The sequence below is a fragment of the Lissotriton helveticus genome, chromosome 4_1 (assembly GCF_964261635.1).
Source record: "Lissotriton helveticus chromosome 4_1, aLisHel1.1, whole genome shotgun sequence".
Classification (NCBI taxonomy): Eukaryota; Metazoa; Chordata; class Amphibia; order Caudata; family Salamandridae; genus Lissotriton; species Lissotriton helveticus.
In genome coordinates this window covers 1,437,017,021-1,437,040,627 of record NC_136063.1, presented here as the reverse complement: position 1 = coordinate 1,437,040,627, position 23,607 = coordinate 1,437,017,021, and the positions used below count along the sequence as shown (strand labels likewise).

Here is a 23,607-nt window from a genome sequence, read left to right as displayed (position 1 = left end):
AGCTGTTTCATCAAATTACCCTATTTCGTTTAGGGGACAAAGAGGACAGTGATCACCGGCCACAGGAAATCGAGCTCAGAATAACAGTCCATATGTTCGAGCATTACCGGACCGCCCACGGAGCAGATTATACTATCAATCTCAAGAGAATTAAATTAGGGCCCGCCACATACAGCAGAATGGTGGGAATTGCTAAAGATCACTTTGAACTTAGAGCCGGATCAGACCAGGTTAAAAAGTCAGAAAGCTTCACTGATACCATGGCAGCTTACACAACAGACATCAAGCCAAAAATCCAACAAAGAATCGGTAGTGCGAAATCGATATCGCAACTTGCGCTGAAAGAAATCAAGAGCACCAAGAGAGCTATCTATCGTACATTGAGACAGCTCTACGGTGGAACCCTCAAGATACGACATTACAAAATTCACTGCGAAAGCAAAAGGCTCTGTTGAAAAAACAAAAAAAGGACGCAAAAAGGGAGAAAGAGAACTCCATGTGGGCTAAACTAAACGCTGATATTAAGCAAAATAACAGCGCAAGCTTCTGGAGAACCATTAATACATTTGTTCATCCCAATAACGAGGGAACTACCTCCAACATTTCGGAAGCAGCCTGGACAAAATATCTTGAGTCTCAGTTCCACGAAGGCACGGAGTTTAGAACAAAGGGGGAAAACTCCTCGGGCGCTTCCGAAGGTTATAACATCAGTACTGTACACGCAGGAATCAATCAGACCACACAATGTAAAACCGAAAATGACACCTTATCTGTTGACTCACCAACTAATCGAACCAAGATCATAAAAAGATAAATAGGCAAGGGAAGGAGGGAAAGGGCCCCCGGCCCAAACGGTATACCGCCCGCGCTCTACAAGGAAGAGTCAACATTCTGGGCTGAAGCATTAGAACCACTGTTTAGGGAAATCAGATGGACAAATATTCTGCCAGAGTCATGGAGGGGATCCATCATTGCACCAATTCATAAGTCATGGGACAGGTCAGAGCCTCAGAACTATCGGCTAGTTGCACTACTGGACAATGAGGCAAAATTCTTCGCGGGAATGCTCCTGGAAGAGCTCTGGACAGAAGCAAAATCCATTATCCCCCTGAACTAGACCGGTTTTGCAAAGAATGTGGGGACAACCACAAATATAATAACAATGGCAATACTCTTTGACAAGGTGGAAACGACTAGGAGCTCCCTGCATTTGTCCTTTATTGATTATAAAGCAGCTTCGATCACGTAAAATGAAACCGACTGTGGTCCAAACTCCAAAGCTGGGGGCTCCCTCAATCCCTCCTAAACCTCCTGATAAACCTGCACACTAACACTTGGGTCCAGATTAAGCTGGGCGACGGATCACACTTGTCGAGACGTATTGCAACGGACAAAGGGCTCAAACAAGGGTGCGTTCTGGCCCCCACTCTTTTTAACCTGTTTGTAGCTGATCTTATACCGATATTAAACGCCTGCAACTCGCACGCTCCAAAACGGGAGACATCTTAGTGCCATGTCTCTTATACGCAGACAACATAGTATTGATCAGCAAAACGAGAGTAGGTCTTCAACACCTTATAAACGCCACACGATTATTCAAAAGAAAACGGTCTAACGATAAACCTTGATAAAACTAAAACCATCACCGTGAGCAAAAAAAGGGAAAAACCCTCAGTATGGTTCTGGGGTAACACCCGAATAGAGAGTACCACGGAATACAAATACCTGGGTGTAAAGATCGATAAAGAAGGTCAATTCAATGCACAGAGGAACAGCATCAGGCACAAAGGAATCACCCTGGCAATCTCCCTAAAATCTTTGAACTCCAAACTAACTGGCCCGTCGATTCTGCCCATAGTTGAGGTGATACGTGCAAAGTTACTGCCAACAATAACTTACGGAAGTGAAGCCCAGAAAGGAAGAGACGCAAAATTACTGGACTCCACAGTTACAAGCACGTTTAGGATTATATTTGGCCTGCCCAAATACACCTCCCCCTCGCAAATAAGGCTCGAGTTTGGCATCAAGAAGCAATCTCTTGCGAGACATGAGGCATACATCATATCGTGGGATAAAATACGAAAAGCCGCTTCAGGGTCTCTAAATGCACAGTTATGGAAAGAGTTAAGCGGACACACTACCTCACCCGCAGCGAGATACCTCAAAGAAGGGCTACACAAATTGGGACTGAACCAACTGTGGGAAACTCCCACCAGCTCCAGTGTACTCAAGAAACTAGTTTAGAAATCAGTCAAGTACCTATCGTGGCTGGAGGACAAAGCCTCTCACTGAAAGGTCTCATGGTTGTATGTCTCTGAATACTTACAGTGAGCAAGCAGCCCAGAAGTACTTCAACACGGGTTATGCCAAGCACACAAAAATTAGCATCATGAAGTTAAGACTTGGCCTGATACCCGGCACTCAGCTATCTCCACCCTGGCTTACGGAGAAGGTGGACCCGAGGTGCCGCCTATGCGGGTCAGCACCGGAAGACCTGCTGCATCTATTATGCTCCTGCAAACAACTCTCACAAGAACGGCTACAAATATTAAAAGTAAAATTCAACCAGCGCGGAATTCGAACTAGGAGGCAGGCTGTCCTGGCTTGCTTTGCTCTAAGTGATCCCCAACTACACTGCGCTTTGGTAAAATTCTTGACAGCATACCAAAAGAAGTTGCCGGAAATTAAAACATCGGCTGAAATCTAACTTTTAAATTTACCTGTGCATTTACAAACAAAGGAATATATCCAAGAATCACTGTGGTGCAAACAAACGGGACAAGCATTTCTGGTTATAGCGTGCCTAAATAAGTGACTTCTAACAGCTGAATTTTTATTGTACAGTCTTTTTAATAGAATTTTTATCCTTTTACAATTAAGGAGATTTTATATACATAAACTTGTCTGTAATGAAATATTTTTGTTGCAATGGTTTTAACAAACTATGCAAATAAAATAAACTTGAACTTGAACTCTAGTCACAGACTTGTGTTCAGGTGGCTAGCCACAAGTTTCAACCATAAACAGATATTTAACAGATACGGGTGCCTACAGTTGTTACCTCCAGGGGACCCGGTGTGGGTGCCAATACCTTTCAGCACCAGCACCTACCTACAGTTGGAGCAATGAACTTTACATAATTTAATGCACGTAACCTGATCTTTCCTGAACTATGGTCACCCCCATCAGACTCGTTGTCGACCAATTAACAGGACATTGCAGTAGAACATTTACTACTATGGGACTTCAGGTCTGGATTCTTTCCACTAGGATTGGGGCTTTCATCTGAGACTGAGGAAACAGGAGGGGGTAATCCGGCTCGAGCAGAGGATCCATCCCTATGTATTACTGACCAAGGGCCTCTCACAGAAGAATATGTGAACTGCAGCAATGTTCTCTGCTCCCTCAGCATTCCCTTTTCTTCGTGAACTTGTTGCTGGGGACCTCACCTAAGACTGCTTGATCTGCAGCAGCTAAAACCCTATTGCTTCCTTTGGTAATCCTTGGCTCGCGCACCATTGAAGACAGATGAAAGATCCCATCTGCGACACCTCCACAAGCAGCTTGTCGTTTTCCTCCTAGGGGACATTTACTTGAAGTGCTCAGTTAACCTTTCAATTCCAGCCAGTCGCATTTAAAATGGATGTCCCAACATGTCCTGGTCAAGCATTTATTCTGATCAGACAGCCAGAGTGTCTTATAACAAGCACAGGGAAGGTTACTCTGGAGCGGAAAATAAGTTAGAGTTTTCTATTTATGACCTCCGTTTAACCCACAGCTGATGCCAATCCGTATTTCTTTTACAACAGTCACAAATCCACACAAACGTTTTTAATGTAATCATATTTTTGCTACCCTTCCTCCCCCCCCCCCCCAAAAAAAATTAACTTGTGCTCATCTATAAGGTACATACTCTGACCAGAACCACTTCCTGGTGCATCCCAGTTTTGGCAGAGCAAGGCTTCTGAAGACCAGGTTTGAAGTGCTTAACACCACACATGCATTAAGGTCAAGTAAGGAAGATGAGGTCAGAACTTCAATCTTCTGTGACTAGACCATACTAAATACTGAGAAGATCTCCCTTTTTGTCGCGTTCATGTATTTGCTTCCGGCAGATGCAAGCACAGCTTTGTCAAAAGAAGCATTCTACTGAGAATACGAGAATCCTCATTCCAAATAGCCCTCAAGAGTTCATTCTGGCATAAGCGGGTTTCTAAGCCTGGTTTAACATTACCAGCTGTGCTCAAATTTTGCACTGAACTTGCAGTTTTTCCCTTGCACAATACTTTGCAAAATGAGTGCAAGTAAAATATAGCAAATTTGGTGGTGTACAGTGCGAGGAAAAAACCTGCAGTATTACCGTATTACTCACATTCTGAGATGCTGTAGTCGGAATGGATAAGGAACAGAAACACGCATTGCTGCATTTCCACAAGCAGTTTTACCACGACCAACTAACACTGCTCTTTCAGTGTGGGTCTGAGGTCTCCATGAGGAGCAGCCCGGTTAACTGCAATATGTAGGGTAGCTTCTGTTATTGCACACATGGCAATAACGAGGATTGTGATAGATCTCAAACATGACATGATTGATCGGAGGGAAATGCCTGGTGCTTACTGAACATGTGGCGTTTTGCAGCAAGCAAAAACCTGCATGCTATTCCGAAAAAACTCGCTACACCCTACTCTGAGGAGTCAGATTTCATCAGATGAATGAACGTCACACCAATTACTGGGGCACTGGAAATGCATACTTCTCTCAATATATCTTCTAGCCCAACCTTCTGACTCATCTCAAACTTCTTTCTACTACTCTTTCCAATGCACTACCCTATCTCTCATCCTATACATTTATCGATATATCCTCTACATCCGCTCTCTCATTTATCCCAAAACCCCATACCAGTACTGTGATCCCCAAAATAACCCTTTCCAGAGTCTCTCCTACTCTACCCCTCCTTGCATCATCTGACACCTCTTTTACTATACCGATCCCCTAAAACAAACCTTTCTAAACTCTTCCCTGTGACTCCTCTCCTCCAAAACTCCTTTTTACACATCCAAAAGCCTCCTCCTACTGCGAAGACCTTAAAAAAAAAAAAAATCTTTCACTCTTTTATCCCTCCACTATCCTATTCAATAAAAATTAACAGACTAACATGTTCACTTCTCAAATTCCATATTCAACTATACTAATTCACCACTAATCCTTTATGGGTTCCAGAGTAGCGTGCTACTCGCCAATAAAGCGTCTCAATACCCAATCAGGGTTACAAGCGCTATATAAATGCAAACCTTTTACCTATTCTACCCCTCCCCAACCCTTCTCAATCCAAATAACTGACTAACAATATCCACCACTAAAATTACTTTCATATTTCACCATACTAATTCAACACTAATACTTATGGGTTCCAGAGTAGCGTGCTACTTGCACTTCAAAACCCCATCAGGGGTAGCATGCGCTATATAAAATACAAACCTCTTTCCCTCTTCTATCCCGCCACCTACCCTTCTCTACCCAAAAAACTGAATAACATATCCACTACTCAAATGACTTCATATTTTACTATACTAATTTTCAACACTAATCCTTTATGGGTTCCGGAGTGGCGTGCTACTCGCCAGAAAAGCGCTCCAACACCCATCAGGGGTAACAAGTGCTATATGAATGCAAACCTTTCTTCCCCTTTTATCCCTCCGCTTTTCTGCTCACTCCAAATAATGGACTAATATCCACCACTGAAATTACTTTCATATTTCACCATATTAATTGATTCACCACTAATCCTTTATGGGCTTCCGGGGTAGCGTGCTTCAATACCCCATCAGGGGTAACAAGCGCTATAGAAATACAAACCTTTTTTCCTCCTCTATCCTTCTGCTATCGTTCCAAATCCAAATAACTGACTAACCTATCCACCACTTAAAATTGACTTGCATGTTTCACTATACCAATTCAATACTAATCCTCTATGGGTCCCGGAGTAGCGTGCTGCTTGCCGAAAAAGCGCTTAGATGCCTCGTCAGGGGTAGTAATCACTATAAAAAAGCAAATACAATACAATACTCCTGCCACTCCCTGAAAGCTCATGCTACAATAACTAAATCAAGTATCAACATAAAGGCGGGAGCACATTAATTAATGAAAAAAACGTTATATTCTTTGGTACTAGGGTCTCGTAACTAAATAATGCAATGCAAAACCTAGAGGTACAGTTCTATTTTTGGGGTTTCCATTAACCGAACGCAATTCAGGAAAATCACGCTCACCCATCTATATTCACTTCCACATAGGTTACACAACAGGGATAAATAATGTATTAAAAACTGTATATTTTTATATGCAGGTTGCGCTACACAAGGTTCCATACAAATCTTACATACAAAATAAAAAAAAAGTGCCACCTCATCAAGTCAAAACGGACATCAAGGCTACCCCTTGTGCAAAAACTGTAACCTGAGAAAGCGGGATTTGAGTGGGGCCTCTGCACTACTTCTCCCACAGCTGATTAAACCGCAAAATTGAAGCCAGATGGCAAATGTCACAGGATGCAGAGAAAAACAGCAACAGCACTGTTTATGACGGGGGGGGGGGGGGGGTAGGTGGAGAGCAGGCGGATGGGTTGCTAGGATTTGGAGAAGCAGGTGTGAAAGCGGCCACACTTTCCAAACACCTATGAGCCCCCCCAGAAACCAGCAGTAGCAAAGCTAAAAGGTCTAGCCTTTGGGACCTATTGGATTTGCCAATGGTTTTTAGCAAGCCTGCTCAGCATGACTAATGAGTTAAGCACAAAAAGGTGCTTTGACGTGGCACGTAATGTTGGCGTACCTACAAAGTGACAACCACTTTTTTGCTGTTTACTTACAGACCCAAGTTTGATTGGTAAATATAATTTAAAAAAACAAAAAGTAGAGCAAAAGTTTTTTTTAGACTCATGTGATGGAAGCAGCACAGAACAGTGGGGGTGGAAGGGTAGCAACAAGGAGGGCAATGGTGACAATAGGGGAAGGGGTAAAGCAACCCTGCAACAAAAGGGAACAGTGGAAGGTCACAAGTAATGGGTCCATGCTCCGGGGAAGGGAAACGGTTTTACACACCACCAATATTGCTTCATCCAAAGGTAACAACAATGGCATTGACTCCCTCAACAAACTCATGCTGCAAATCTTGCTTACTTCTATCTCCACATGTCTAAAGAGTGACCTTGTATCACACGACATGACCTAAATCAATTATGGCCAAACATCTCATCACTTTCAACATCAAATCCTTTGTCTCATTAGCTGAGCTTTCCCGTATTAGTTCTCAATAATCCCTCTAGTGATTCTCTTATAGTGAAATGTCTATCAAGCACCTCTAAAATTCTCTCATGTCAGCTGGGCTCCTACAGGGCCACACTAGCACTTTTTAAGGACTGGTCTTTGAGACAGCTTTACTGTCTCACACAATTACTATTTTTGCCAACATAAAGAGCATACCTAATATAAATACATAAAGGGGCTTTTGAGAGCCAGCATCATTTATTTGCCTGTTAAATTGCAAATTGTTAAGTTTACATTTTGCCCTCAGGCACGATGCCCCCGCCTTCATCCCCCTTGGAAGACCGGTTACTTGACGGTCACCTCCCTGAGCACTCCATCTCCCTCACATACAAAAAGATTGTTAATAACTCCCCTGAACTCCTGCAAAACCTCAAAGGGAAGTGGGAGGCTGACGGGCTCGAAATAGACGAAGAGGAATGGAGGTCAGCACTAGCCTCCCCTAGAGAGGTCACAATAGCGGCACGATTCCGCCTCATCCAGCTGAAAATCCTACACAGAGTTTATATCTCAGGAACGAGGTTGCAACTGATGGGCCGCAGCCTGGACGGGCTCTGTAGGAGAGGGTGTGGTAACAGTGGAACCTTCTTTCATATGTTGTGGGAGTGTCCGGTTCTCCAGGTGTATTGGCGTCGTATCCATCAATGTATGCGGGAGGTATGGGGTGTTGAACATCTGGGAGCTCACCGACTTGTCGCCCCGAGGGAAGCTCTGGGCCACGCTGGGCTTTGCAGTCGCAAAGAGGAACATTGCGAGGCTCTGGGGGGCAGTGGAACACCCTAAACTGGCCGTGTGGCAGACAGACATGGACTGGTGTATGCTCCAGGAGAAGACTGTGTATATAGCCAGAGGGTGTCCACGAAAGTGGGGAGAAGTGTGGTCCAGGTGGAACGAATATAGGGGGTACATATGCGAGCCTCCCCAGGTTACGCCGATTGATGAACCGCTCGAACCGATTGTTCAAGATTGCACGTAATGAACTGCACTGCACAAGTCTAAACACTGAACGCTATGTAAGCCCAGCCCTATTGGTACGATTGTACGCATTTTACTGGCTGTATGTGATGACCACTGTTGTCTGAAATGTTGATAAAAAGTTTTTTTTTTTTAAAGTTTACATTTTGCTTCAGACTACAGCAAGGAGCTATAGGTCAACCAACTTTATCATTGCGCCCATCAGTGTGAGCGATGGAACAAAGTCTCAGGCACTGTTCATATTTGCGTAAAAATTATTCCTTTCTCTTAAACTGCAAAGTAGATTAAAATTGCACTTTTTAAATTATATTTTTTTAATTAACTTGAAGCACAGGCCATTTATATTGTATGCACTTCTTTTTATAGTTTATAGTATAAAGTGTTTAATTTGCTTTGTAAAATGTAGCTGCCTGAGTACTTAGGTAGTGATCTTTTAGTGCCTCGATCACAAATAGTAATAAAAAACATGTCACAAGTGAAAGGCTTACTGTTTAAAAAATATCGCTTGCAATAAAACAGCCGCTTCGATTAAGGATTTTTTCATTTAACATTTTTATTGGGCAGAGAAGGTGGCCACATTTAGGTGATGGCATCTTTTCTTTTTTCAATTTTTATGGCATAAGCTCACAATTAAATTAATATAACCACCGCAACAGCTTGCCAAGGCCAGACGTACTTGACTTGTCAATGCTGGATTCATACAGCTTTTCAGTAAACTCTAAAACTGTGATCCCACCGTTTATACACTGGTACACTCTCAAGCTTCAAGTGTAGCACAGAACAAAGCCCAGTTGATCATGGAAGTTGACCATTTCTGTAACATCCGCCTTCTATCCATCACTTTTAATTTCAGTTCCATGGTACATTAGCACTTATTATTAAGCCACTTCCCCTCCACTTTAAAGCCTTCTTTCATTACAGCCATCGAGTATCAATTACAGGGGGAAAAACAAAATACACAACTTAAAGCTCCTTCAATAGATACATACTAATGAAAAACAATGGCGGCCAAATCTCATCTAACTTCAGGGTCTACTGCACAATCCCATATGGCCTGTGCAGCACTGATGAGAATCTTCATGGAACAGACAACAATGTACATAATACCACAGAGCAGTTAATACAAAGGGAAACACTAAAACCTGAACAGCAATGTATTAAAAACAAGATTAGACCAAGAGTATCACAGACAGACATTGGCAGCTGGACAGAACCACAAGGAGTACTGTGGCCACAAATTAGGATGGAGATGAGCGAAGTCGAAATCTGAAGGGTGAAATCAACCTTGCGTATACCATCCTCTCCGAGGAAACGTTTTGTCAGACCCCACACATTTCAAAAGATAACAGATCTAGCCTACTCAACTTCTTAAATATTTGAATGCCTTGCTTCCAGACTGCATACCAATCAAAATCGCCCACAACCTACTCGCATCAACCAATAAGTTACGCAATAAGCGAATAGAAATTCTAGGGCTCAGTACAAGATGTACGGTTGTGTTTAGAAGACCAGATATCTAGGGGAATACACCCGAAGTACCGGAACAATGTGGCAAGTTCACAGGGTAGAGTAAGATGTTTTTTTGAGAGGTTTAAAGAACAGTAAAATTAGGTTCTCTTTAAATTATACACATTAATAAGTCCTGATCTGGAATATTTTCTACAATTATCAAGGCCCCATCACCAAAGTGTTAAACATTTGTAATTGGAAAGAAACAAACAAAACAGTGGCCATCAAGATATGTGTATCAAAACTAGGTAGGGAAGGGCAGACTAGATAGGCCTAGGTGGCCCGATCATACTAAACGCTCTTATATGTATTTCTGCTTGAGAAGCAAAACAATGTACTAGTATTTACTTCAGCTAATCGTTACTTCGAACGTGGACATCACAATCACCTTACATAGCTCTAATGATCAAATTACTAGGATTGGAACTTTTACAGAACATGTCAGACTATGAAAGAACAGGTCGAAGTAACAGTCACAGGCTCTGTAAAGGCCAGGGTTGAAGTAATGATCACTAGTAGTAAAGGTGGGTGAGGTGATAGCAAATGTGGCAGAACAAGAATGACAAACAATGCCTCAAATGTTTACAATTGGCCAGGTTGATGGAAAGATGCTACTCAAAGCTAATGCGAGACTACAATGTGGGGTAGGCTTACACCGATTCAGCATCTAATATGGTGAGCGTTCTTTGTCAGGACTGGGCATAGCTTTAGTGCGATCCGTTATGCAAATCGCTCAAGAACCTGCAGGCACAGGTCATAGGCTTTTTAAAAGGCTAGCAAATTCACTGGCCTTGAAGTGGGAAGACCAAAAGCAATTATTACTACCAGAGACAAACAAGCAGTGGCAAAGTCGATAGGGATGACCTTTGCAAGAGCTACTGCTTTAGTAGTGTTTTAGCCATGTTGTACACTAGTGTGGCTGCTGTTCAGCATGGCTAAAAGTACGTGGGGTGGGGTAGATTGGAGTGGTGTAGATTGGGGTAGAGTGGAATAGGGTAGATTGGAGTGGGGTAGGTTCCGGTAGAGTGGAATGGGGTAGACTGGCGTAGTGTGGTGTTGGGTAGATATGGGTATAGTGGAATGGGATAGATTGCAGTGGTGTAGATAGGGTACAGTAAAGTAGACTGGAGTGGGACAGATTGGAGTCAGGTGGAGTAGGGTGAAGTGGGGTAGACATGGTAGAGTTCGGTAGATTAGAGCTGAGTGTGGTAGAGCTGAGTGGGGTAGAGTAGAGCCGAGTGGGATAAATTGGGAGTTGAACGGGGTAGAGTGGAACAGATTGGGGTCCAGGGTACATCAGAGTGGGGTAGATTGGAGTGGGTTAGACTGGAGTGGGGTAGATTGGAATGGATTAGACTGGAGTGGGGTAGATTGGAGTAGAGTGAGGTAGACTGTGGTAGATCAGAGTGGGTTAGATTGAGGTGGAGTGGGGAAGATTTGAGCGGAATTGGGTACATTGGAAAGGAGTAGACTGGAGTGGGGGAGAGTTGGGTAGACTGGAATGGAGTGGGGTAGACTGGAATGGAGTGGGGTAGACTGGAATGGAGTGGGGTAGACTGGAATGGAGTGGGGTAGACTGGAATGGAGTGGGGTAGACTGGAATGGAGTGGGGTTGAGTGAAACAGGATAGATGGGATGGGGTACTTTGTAGTGGAGTAGTGCATATTCAAGTGGAGTGAGGTAGGAAGAGTGCAGTACATTGGAGTGGAATGGGGTAGGCTGAGTGGAGTAGATTAAGTAGATTTTAGTGACATAAAGTGAGGCAGATTGGAGTGCAGTAGATTTGGGTAGATTGGAGTGGGTAAGTAGATGGGGTGTGAAGTGGAGGGTGTGGAGTGGAGTAATGTGTCAGAGTGTCTTAGCATGGAGGGGCGTAGAGTGGAGTGGCATGTCAGAGTGAAGTTTCATAGAATGGAGTGGCATGGCGTAGAGTGGAGCAGAGTGGAGTGGTGTAGAGTGTAGAGTTGTAGAGTGGAGTAATGTTCAGTGGAGTGGCGTAGGGTGGAGTATGCATGGTGTGGTAGCGCTGTGCTATCATGGACAACTCATTTCCAATTGAAATGAGCATTCCATTTGCACAGATCTACAGTTTTTCTGCACACAAATAATAATGTGTGGAAATGTCATCATCTAGTGTAATGATATGCCTTGATCGTAGAAAAAAATACATCCGTTTCCACCACACTTCAGAATTACAAATAATGTTGCTTAATTTCTACTTTCCTAATTCTGGAATAACAGCACAGTTCATTTTTGTTGCATGCTAGAAAAAAGAACATCCTACAGCCTTTCGTCTCACATGGATACTCGGCAGGATGGCTCATCACATAACTTCTCTCAATTTGAAGTTAGGAAAAGAAAAGTAAACACCGAGCTCCCTCAGAAGACAGAGCCTGACATTTGACCTCGGTCTCTGAATGCACAGCAAATGAGACCAGGTAAAAACATAATGTAAAGGACTGTTTGCAGAAAGTGAGTGCTGGGAAGGATACAGTAAGCAAAGAATGCTCACAGGAGGGACTAACTCAAGCTGGACAGCCTAAACCAAATGAAGCCAGCAAATAGAAAGAAAGCAAACATGAGTTTAAAACCACAAAGCCAACAGTAGGCAATGGGTGAAATGCATTCCGAGGGAAGCTTTCAGAATGCCCATGGGAAGTTGTAAGCAAACCAAAATGAGCCATAATGAAAAGAGCAGCATGTTGGCAATCAAAGCATTTTACAAAGCAACCAGCAAAAAACGAGATACCCAACAATCAAAAAGAGCACTGATGTAAACCGATACAACACAAACTGAACGCCAGAGTATAAGCAAATGGAACCATTTACTGACCCCTTTTTTGAGAAGGGGTAGGTAAATCAATAACATAGTACATGTATGGGACATCAGGCACAGGCTTGCATGACATGTTACTTTTTTTTTTTTTTAGACTGCACACGTCCGCCATGAACATGGCATTCTAATGCTACAACACTATGTCAACTCATTGTTACTTTTTGGTGTTCTCCTTCAAGGATTTGAAGTTGTAAATTGCAGGATGTACAACACACATTATTCAGAGGCAAGTCGAATTTTCTGAAATTATAAAAGTAGTCCCTCCGCCCCATAAAGACAGTGGTGTAAGGTGACGTTCCATGGGACTAAAAGACAATTTGTTTCAATACTAAGTTGCTTATTTCTCCACGCACTCTGGTATGCTTCGAGGGAGATTTAAAGTTTAAAGTTACTTGTAATTATTTGATTATATATGGGATCTTTTCATTTTTTTTAGATTTATGACAACCCTGAGTATGCTTTCCTATAAGCTGACAGGTTAAGATTTACTTATGACATAGTATTCACCCAAGTATTATTGTTCCTTTGCAAATTCATAAGTTATGATGAGACAACTGATCTTGTTTATATGTGACAGTGGTACTCGATTGTTATTTCTTTTCTCCTTTGTTATTTTGCTTATCTTCATATGTATCATTAGTTCTTTAAGTATGAATGATAGTATCTAAATGTAATTCATAGCATACTCTCTAAAAACAAAAAAAACAAAGAATTGAAATTAAAATAAAATGAACCATTTAGAATACAAACTTCAAATTCTCTCTTGAAAAAAATGAAAAGACGTTCTTTCGTTTTCAATCAGCCATACATTATGGCAAACTATTTTTCATCCTTTTTACTTCATATGATATTTTAGGACATCCATTGGTAAGCTGCTCTGTGTCACACAAGTCCCCAGGTTGGAAACTATTCTAATAGTAGTCCAGTTGGGATTTCCATGTGGTTCTAAAGACCACCCCCTCAAATCTCCAAATCCCTAAGAGGGAAGAGTCTGAGACAAACCATCAGGGCAGCCAAGACAAAAGGAAATAACTACCGACCAGCTGGTGCCCTCTAGGATTTCAAAATCTACGCTTAACATGCTTTTAATAGTCAGGGGAATGGTTATAAAGGAAGTTACTACGAAAACATGGTCTTGTCTGAAAAAGCCCTAGAAAGCATGTCCTGCGATGTAACTTCTGGAAAGAGTGCACTTGTTTCTACAGGACCTACCACTAACCAAAGTTTTTGATATTTGAAACAATTGTTTCCGATTTCTCTTTTGACTCTGGATGGGTTTACCTGCAGGGAGCTGCATCTTTAACATAGGTAGCTTGGCATGTCCTCTGTAAAACTACTTGCCATTTCACTACAAAACAACTCACTGAGGTGAGCACCTGCCTGTAACTAGCAGGTCACAGGTTCAGATGTCAGCACAGCAAACTAAGCCTTCAATCCTAAAAAGGTAACGAAAAGGAGTATTGTTGAACTACAGTTATACTTGTCTTTCAAGCACCAAAAGACAACATGTTTATGCTATGCATATAATGAACAGTCAAGTATAGATGCAAGTGATGACCTACATCAGCCTGACCACCTAAGGAAAAGTCCTATTTGCAATTTTTTTTAATCTTTTGGGTTGAACTATCAATTCTCAAAATGCTACTTGTGTTCATGAAATAGCAGACTGCTGGTGAGCCACGCTGTACCAGCTGACTTCCAACGCTTCATCGTGCTTCCTCAAGATTTCCAAAGAGCTTTACAACATCCAGGCTCGGCCAACCTTACTACGCAATACAAAGAAATGCAAGATGGCTGGATTACAGACTGTCATTGCCAGACCATGGACCCATGTATAGTATTAAATGTACCACCTGGGAAGAAAGCTCCATTCTGAATAGAAATGAAGCCTTGATAGGTCTCGAGCATTTTACACCCTAGAATTCTGCAGAGTTGCAGCTGAGCCTGCGACACACAAAGCTTCCGTTCCCCAAAACCCGTAGCCCTGCATTGCTGGACTTGCAGAATTGTACATCGCACAATAAGACACCGAACAAAGCATGCACGTTTTTGTTGAGTCAGTGCTTTTGGTTACAAAAGGTCACCGTGTTATGGAATAAAATAAAATAAAAAGATGAACGCTTGGGGAGTGGAATGGATTCACAGGTATTAATGCAACAGTGATAGGTGCAAATCACTGCACCGCTGCCACACTTACCCATCTCTTCCTTTGCTGACAATTTTGACCTCAAAGTAGTAGATCCCACAGGCAGCGGGGATTGGATGTGTAGCCCGCACTGATGCGGCATCCTTTGGAGTCTTTCCATGACCTGAAAAACAAAAAATAAAATAAAAGTGTGAAAAACAAATATCAAGCACACTGGATCGCTCAAGTGTAATATAATCAACCCGCTTATATATAGAACTTGCTTTGTTGCTATTTTCATTTGAATAGTGAAAGAAAGGTTAAAAGGCTCTTTTTTTTAACGACACTGGGGTACGTCACTAATAGGTATGGCTATTTGACTGATTCATAAAAAGCCTTCTCACGTCACTGCTGCACATTCAGCCTCGCCTCTAAGCAGATATGACAAAGGCATAGATTAATGCCGTCTGGTCTGTCTGGGTATTATACTGGAATCAAACGGAGGGGCCCCTCTGCACTACTGAATTCAGCTCCACACAATGTTCAGAGCTGGAGAAGAGCGCACTAAACTGTAGAATGAATAAAGGAAAACGAACCTAGGCGTGCACGGGCTCTCCCCAATCACTGCCAACCGCTTAACGAGAGATCAAATATGCAGAAATAGCTTCTCGGGTCCGCAATGATTTCCTAGGCGCCCCCTGGCACGACATCCGTAAACTCAGTAAATCTCTCTTCCCATTAATGGCAGTAAAGAAGTCCCTGCTGAGGGCAGTGTGCACCTGGTCCCACACATTTTAAAATTCGTGTTTAAATATTGTAGTCCGACTCCCCAGCAAGGGGCACGCGAGCACAACGAGCGCACATTAACAGTATAAAACTGGAGGAACACCGAGAGGGCTGGTAAACATTTGAAACATTACACATGCATGCTCACCCTCTCCTGATATGTGCGCAGACAGGCCTACCCAACCCTTTGCATCAAGCCGCACTAATCTGACAACAACTGCTGTGAAGGTTGCAAAGCCGTGCCCTTCTCCAGTAACATGCCATTTTCAGTCCAGTTCTGAGAATTAGTTGTGTTAGCCCTCCAGAAGTAGTAAGCCTTTAGCGGAAGGTGGGGACAGTGATCCCTCAGAACAGGAACGTGCCCTGCCATCCTCCAATAGTAGCCAATATACAAAATGTCTCCCACTCTCCATGTTCCTCCTCATCTGAAATGAAAATGTACACGTGTCTCTGAGCACCTACACACAAACAACATCATGGTTCACTTGCTAAGAAGATTACAATTCAATACATCAAAAATGCACAATACCATATGAATTTTACACAGACTTGACAAATCAGAAGTGATCTAACTATCCGAGTGTTTCGTGACAGTTACTTGTGCAACACCCCCTCCCCTGCTCCCTCTCCATTTTTCACAGCTCCGCCCCTTCTCCCGCCAAAAATGCAACATTGCATCACAAAGTCCTTCTTGGTTTAGCACACCCTGCTCTTTGATTTATCATGCACCGTACATCAGATTGGTTTAGCTACTGTCTGCAATCAGTAGGAGCCATGTATAGCTAACTATAAAACACTGGCACACCATTCCGAATCAGCGACAAAGAAAGACAAGTAGGAAACGACAATGCTGTGCCGGAAATACTGCACGGCCAATAAGTTACCAACTCAAGTCCTCAAAAGTCTACTCTCCTAGCAAATATTTTCATCAAAATCACCCAGTTCTGCTGCCAACACATCCATCTTCCGTCTACTGTTCCACCCTCCAATGATCAGTTTAGAAGTTGTTTTATTAGCTTTACCCTTTCCCATGATTTTTCCGCTCCTAATTTCTGAACCTAAAAAAAAAACAAAGCATGTATAAAACTCTTGACAAAAAATAAAAACATTCAGCACAGAAAGGTTGGGGGGAGGCTTCAATAAATATATTTGTTAAGGGTATGGGTTCCTCTTTGAGCACGTATCTATTTCTCCCTGTTAAACTACAGTTACATTCTTATAAATATAAACAGATGTGAAATATTTTCAGATTTGGACAGGGAATCTCCTCAGTGTTTTCAGAGGTCACGTCCTTTGCAAAGAACCTCTGCAAGAGCTCAAGATACAAAATGGAGCATCATTAGGTTATACAGGCAGTGTTTGCCCAAGTAAAAAAGATTCACAGCCAAAGCATGTTCTTTATTCAAATGCATAGATTTCTGCTTTATTCCTCAAAACGCGGAGAGAAATTTACTATACAAAAATTCGATCCTGAGCAGAAAATAAATTATGACTAGGTTTGTAAAGCTCTTACTCAACACATCTTTAGCCGTGCCATCATTCATCCCCCACGCTGCATGCCCGTGCACAATCACCGTTTATATACCCTGGCAGCCTCACTAATGCAGGTAAGTCTGCATTACATGGAACCTCAGCTGGTTCAACAAAAGAATAGTTTTCCAGTTTTGTGTACACATAAAAAAGCACAACAAATTGTTCGCTGTGTGAATGCCGGCTTACATAGCTTCACTCTTTACCACACAGCAGTAGGGGACTGGACACCGCTTCCTATCCACTTTTTAAGACTGAATTACTGTAGAAAAGGTAGGTGTTATTATGATGTCGTGGTTCACTATAGAAAAAGGGCATTTTTCTGCAATATATTTTAGGCACTGGCAGAATTGCTGATGAGCCCCTTATGATCCCCACACTGCTTGCTCTAGGTGGGCATACTGGATTTCCCCCCACTTCCTTTATGCAGCTCAGCACTTCACGTGAGCTAACTTGGGCACACATGAAACACAGAAATGAATTGTTATTGTAAGAGAGTGTGAGTGTGTGTTTTTTGTAAAGACTATGTCCCCACCTGGATAAACCTATGCTGGACAGACCATCCAATCAGTGGTTATCTGTGCCAGATGTGTATTGCAGGACAAAGGCTTCTTCAAGCTGTGCAGTTTCCCCTGGACTACTAACACACAAAGCTATCTGCGGAGTCTGGTAGAACCAGTACTTTTGTAGAACAGTTGCTCGCATGTACTGAAAGGGAGAGTACCTGCACTTCTCAGCAGGGATGCATTATTTTTAATATGCGAGTACCAGTGCTTCTCAGTAGCAAACAGGTACTCTGGGACAGTGAGCACCTACACTTTTAGTTTTCCATTTCAAGCCCATGGTAGAACCAGAGCGGACAATAAATACAATACACTAACTGGCAAGTTGTGCTAGTCCAAGTCGGACCTCAGCATAGATGTTTGCACAATTTGAGGCACCCACCCCATTTATACTCTTCCTTGTTGGCACCCCCTTCTTGCCACACACTCATGGCCCCTTTCATCTATCTGACTAGCCAACTTCATCTTTTTACCAAGGGTTCTGATGGAACCTCATCCAGCTTCCTATTAAAAGGACCGTTCTTAGCTGTAGTCCAGAAGTTCATTAAAGTGAACAGATGTTCCTCTGTGCACAGCAATCAAAAACAATTATTTGGTGTAATGGAGTACCTGCTCCAATCACTCATTTAGCTGCAATTGCAAATGTAGGATTCATAGAGCGTGTTAAACCAAAAGGCATCAAAGCACTGAACTGGAGGAGACTGTGTAAAGGTGAGGACCCAACGCAGAGAAAACCTCTCCCATTCCACAACTAAAAGGGAGGACTAGTTAGAGAATAACCATGTTTTCATCTGCCTACGAAAGCTCAGGTACGAGTTTTGATGCGTTTCAGGAGGGAGTTCCACAACCTGGCAGCTGCCACTGTGAAAGCCCGTTCCCCCGCCTGGCTTTCCTACACCTGGGTACTACCACCTTGCTTCGTCCTGCTGATCTGAAAGGCCTCCTTGGAGCATACCAACAAGGCCGTCCTAAGGTAAGTTCACCTCTATGAATGGCAAGACTTGTGAGCCAAGCAGAGGGTTTTAAAGGACACGAGCTTCTGCACTGTCAGCCAATGTAGGGATCTCAATCCCACCATGACTGAATTTTTTTTTAGCAATCCCAGGACCAAACATGCTGCCGCATTTTGGATGATTTGGAGCTTATTTAGAAAGTACTAGTTGGCATTTAGATAAATGGCACTGCAGTAGTCCAGGCGAGATGTAATGAGCACAATGACTACTGACACCTTCAGCTCTTTCGGGAGAAGAGGCAGGATTTTCTTCAAGATCTTAATGATCCAGGAGCAGAAGCTCACTGTTTTAATAACCTGGGCATCGAAAACCTGGGCATCGAAAGTCAAGTTTTTATCAAACAGTTGGTCAAAATCGAGCTATCCATTCTAAAGACAACACTCTCGGTTTTCTCCCCGTTCATTTTCAGCCACTTATCTCTCTTCCACTTGCTGATCTCCGTCATGCAAGCCCTAAACCTGTCAGCCACCTTTTCTCAGTATTCGTAGATGGTAATGATCTGGGTGTCATCTGGATAGGACACATGGACACCGAAGGCCAGAGGGGTGACATACAAATTAAATAGGTTTGGGCTTAGGGAGGACCCTCGAGGAATCCCACAAGGGAGTCGGAATGGTTTAGCTTTGAACCCTCCACGGCTGACTGCAAGCATCCTAAACCAGAAAGAAGGATTCCAACAAATTAAGTGCCCTATCCTCCAGTAGGGCCTGATGCAGCCTTTGCACCAACAGAGATAGAAATACGGTGTCAAAGGTTGCAGGGAGGTCTAGCAATACCAGAAAAGCCTCCCTCCCCTCCCTGGTCAACTTGCCTGCGGATGGCATCAGCAGTCTGTATAAGCACCGATTCTATGTTTTGATAACTCCTGAACCCGTTTTGAGAAAGTTCCAGGAGTTCTTGATGCAGGAGATTCTGGGCCAATTCCTGGCTAATATGCTTCTCCAGGATTTTCGCTGGAGCAGGCAGCAGGGAGATCGGGGGAAAATGTTTTAAAATCGATAGGATCCCACAAAGGCTTCTTCATCAGAGGGATAACAACTGCCTCCTTCCAGCCCTGCGGGTACACAACGGACTCCAAAACCAGGGATTAAACCTTCTCCAAGGCCTCCGCAATGAGGTCAGGGACCAACTGCAGGAACCTGAGCAGAGATGGGTGTTCTGGTGAGCGTGCGGTGGTTCCTCCTAACAGTCTTAATTTTAGTCATAGACAACGGGAAGAACCTGTCTAAACCCCTGGTGTTAGGCAGTTTAGGAGAAGTGCCTCCCCCACCAGAAGTAAAAGCCCCCTCCTTCCCTTCTGCTATTCCAAAATCACTGGAACTATCCGTATGTACAGGGAAGCCTGCAAAGTTCTTCATGATGTTGTCTCTAAAGAACTCTGCCGCCATATTATAGAAGGCTAGTGAGTTTTCTTCCGCCTGATGTATGGAAGGAACCAGGAGGGTGCGCACCATGTTAAAAAGATCTTTAGGGGTGGTAATAGCTGATTAATCCTCTGCAAAAAATACACAGATTCTGCCACAATAATAGCCAATTTCTATTTAAAAGAATAATAGCTCATTTACATTTGAGAATAACCTCCTTGTGTTTGATTTTATCTTCCAACTCATGAGCCAACCTCCGGCTCTGTTCCTGCCTTCTACACTGCCTTTGCAGATACACAAGCTCCTCTGAAAACCACTGGGCAGATTGGTTAAGACTATCCCTAAGGGTAGAAAAACCTGAGGGGCAATCTCCTCAATTAATTATTTATTTGTACAGTTTTAAATAGCACGAACATGATCGCTGCGGATCTCAGAGCGCTTTACAATGTTCAAGGAGATCGGTACACTTGACAACATCATCAAGGAGGGCACAGGGTATGACAATCTCCAAGACAGACCACCTCAGGGTCCAAGAAGTAGAGTTTGTGAGTTCTAAAGCAGAAATGTGTTCATCAGTATCACTTTAACTCCTTTTCTTGAATGAAGCAGTTGAGGGGATCATTCTGATTTTAGCAGCTTGGGCATTCCAGTTTCTCAGGGCAATACCTGAAAAGGCTCAGTTATACGTTTTCTTTAAAAGAATTTCGGTGGTTTCAGCAGTAGGGTGCTAGTTCCTCTAGATGCTCTTCAGCCACCAGTTTGCTCAAGTTTTTGTACAAGGCATCTCAGGGTGTTGTAGTGTAGGGCTCCTATGCCTTTCCTAAACTTCCGATACTCCTTCTCCAACCCCTTATCCTGGACGATACTGCAGTTGTTATGCAAGCATAGTAAATGTATTAGAACATGTTACAAATTTCCATTAGACCACCACCTCAATTTTGACAATTTGACAATTTTATCCAAACATGAAAATCAGTCTGTCAAATTGAGACCTTGGAACCGCTACCTAAACTCTTATTATAGAAAACTGTTTCAGAGCAGATCAGATAAACCTTTATTCGTTATACAGAAAGTATAACCATAAAAGATACAATATATGTACAATCAAATTAAAACAGTATAAAAAAGCAAGACAGGTTTGTTATTGTAGTATAACACAGAAAACTAGTTTATTGTAACTTGTTCAGTGACATCTTCAAGTCCAATGATGAAACATCAAATGTTTCAAAATGCTGAGTTAAACCTCATCACCAATGCAGCCTCTGAGATCACTTTTGACCAGATCTTAAGTTTCTGAACTTGTTGTCAATTATAGAAGATGCAAGAAGCGGTATTAATCCACACAGCCACAAAGGCGGTCCCAAGTATATGTCTGACCTCAGCAATTCACATAAAACTCGTACTGATCAACTCCAAATTGCATGAACCTGACTGACTAATCTTCTTTTAGACAATTCATCAGAAGCACAAGATTCGTAATGCGAGTAGTTTCCAAACATCATAAATCATTTAAAATAACACACAAGAGACAACTATCACTTTATAGTCTAAAACAACAACTGAACAATTTGCTCTTTGTTACAGTCTTAGACTAATTGATTCCCTTGCGCCTTCTTAATCCAGCCTGCTGGTTAGGCACATTAGAGCTAACATGATATGATGTGCCAAACACACAACCAAGTAATTATATGGATACAACGGACTCAGGAAATCCTTAGAAATTATATTAGGGATTCACAGCATCATTCTACCCAACAGGAACATTTGACTGGAGAATTAAGTAAGGCTGACAAACTGTCATTCTTATCAGCCTCGCAAACTTAGTCGACATACCTTTTCCTCACCAGACACCAGCGTGAACAGGCAATTAATATTTCATCTGAATCTTAGACATTATTGATAATGTTGCATATCTTAAAGAGAAAGGTAATTCTAAATAGGCAGTGCCAGTCAACTAGTTAGAACTAGTCAAGTTAAAACTAACTATCAAAGTAGATCAAATTTGGCACACAAATGATGACTGGTCTCCTTAGTTAGCAGTCTCTAGATGAATTCAGTCCGGGGAGTTTTATGTTGCTCATCTTCCTCCTGTGAACTCACAGCACTGATACTCTTCCCACTTTTTTCTTTAAGTGCGTGGTACGGTGGTGGGCATCACTACTGCCCCAGCAGGACAACTGACCCAAACATCCAGGACATGAAATTACTCACCTTATTTATTTTCCTGGGCCCTTACCAGCTACATCCATCACTGCACATAATTGTCTACCAATGGGTAATGGCTATTTTTCTGCTGATGCTTTCTGTCTGTGACAGCTGTTTCAATTCTTTCAGGTTTTCTTGAGGGTGCTTCTGTTTGATTTTAAGGCTGATTTTCTTGTAGGTCATTTTGGCCTGCATCCCTACCTACGGTAATGGTATTTGAAGCCAGTGGGCTGTTTTGTGCAAAGTCAACAGAGGAAACCCTACATGGACCTCACCAGCAGAAAATCTTCAGCCCAGACATTTTAACATACAAAGATAGAATATATCCTCTAGGCTCTCAAAACACAGCCCTTAAAAACAGAAAAATAATAACATTGGACCCTTGAGATCCAGTCAATTATAGTCCTACTTTCTGCATGATGTAAAGTAGTGGTAATAATTGTTACCAAACTCCTTTGTAAATTTTTGAGAGTAAGGTATCTCGGCCATTTCTAGGCATATCACCTGCTAAAGGATCCAGAATTCAACTGGTAGCAGTAATTGTAGTTCTTAGACAGAAAAAGAATAAGAAGTGTGTAACTGCTTTGATATCATTTATTGATGGCATCTGACGCAAACTCCTATGAAACCCGGAAAGGACACTCAAAAGAAGAAAAATGTGATAAGCACAGCCTTGACTTGGATCTGCTCTTTTATTTAAGATTCTTCCCTAGTGGTGGCCCCTCTTCCTCTTTAGAATCACATGTTATCAATTGTGTAGTTTCAAGAATTCCTCATCATCTTCCATGCATTTTAGTGCTAAGGTTCAGCCTCCGACTGTTCTGATCCATGAACATGGACTCAGTTTTCACATGAATGCAGAGGACAATCCGTTGCTATTCAAATTTGGGGCAAACTGGCTAAAATGTGAGACAATAGCAAGCAAACATATTAGACATGCACACTTGAAAAGAACTGACTGAAGAACACTCAGAAGAAAGAAGACTACAGTGGTCAGTGTGGGAACAAGGACCTGTCAATCTTATCCTGATGTACTAAGGAATTGAGCCTTAGTTCATGTCTGGTGGTGACAAAATAAAAACTAGATTTTGAACTGGATGCTGCATGGCGTTTGTCTATCAAGATGCAAACAACATAAGAGCCATGCCCCATGACTCAGTATCATATATAAACCACCTCTTTGTCATAGCAGCAAATGTACAAAAGACACAGGAAGAAGAGAGCCTGGCAGGTAGGATTTCTGATTATTCGCCAACAGTCTTGGTCCTTGGGCCCCCCAACAGCAGGGAGGAGAGGAATCTAGCACTTAAATGTCAGTTGGCTAACACATGGAGACTTCTCAGCCTTCCTTCAGTAGGAGACATGGTACTACTTCAACA

At 42.5% G+C, this 23,607-nt stretch overlaps 1 protein-coding gene across 4 annotated transcripts in view; it reads right to left on the bottom strand.

Annotated features, from left to right (window-relative positions):
- The window catches only part of RANBP9 (RAN binding protein 9), a 315,855-nt gene that overhangs the window by 281,827 nt on the left and 10,421 nt on the right, over positions 1–23,607 (bottom strand). For 2 of the 4 annotated variants that reach the window (XM_078687988.1, XM_078687989.1), the window contains exons 2-3: positions 16,576–16,611; positions 14,840–14,951 (exon numbers count right to left, since the gene is read on the bottom strand). In XM_078687988.1, coding sequence (XP_078544114.1) covers positions 14,840–14,951; positions 16,576–16,611 — 148 coding nt within the window. The remainder of the gene's footprint in view (positions 1–14,839; positions 14,952–16,575; positions 16,612–23,607) is intronic. The other 2 variants (XM_078687990.1, XM_078687991.1) reach the window with 1 other exon arrangement.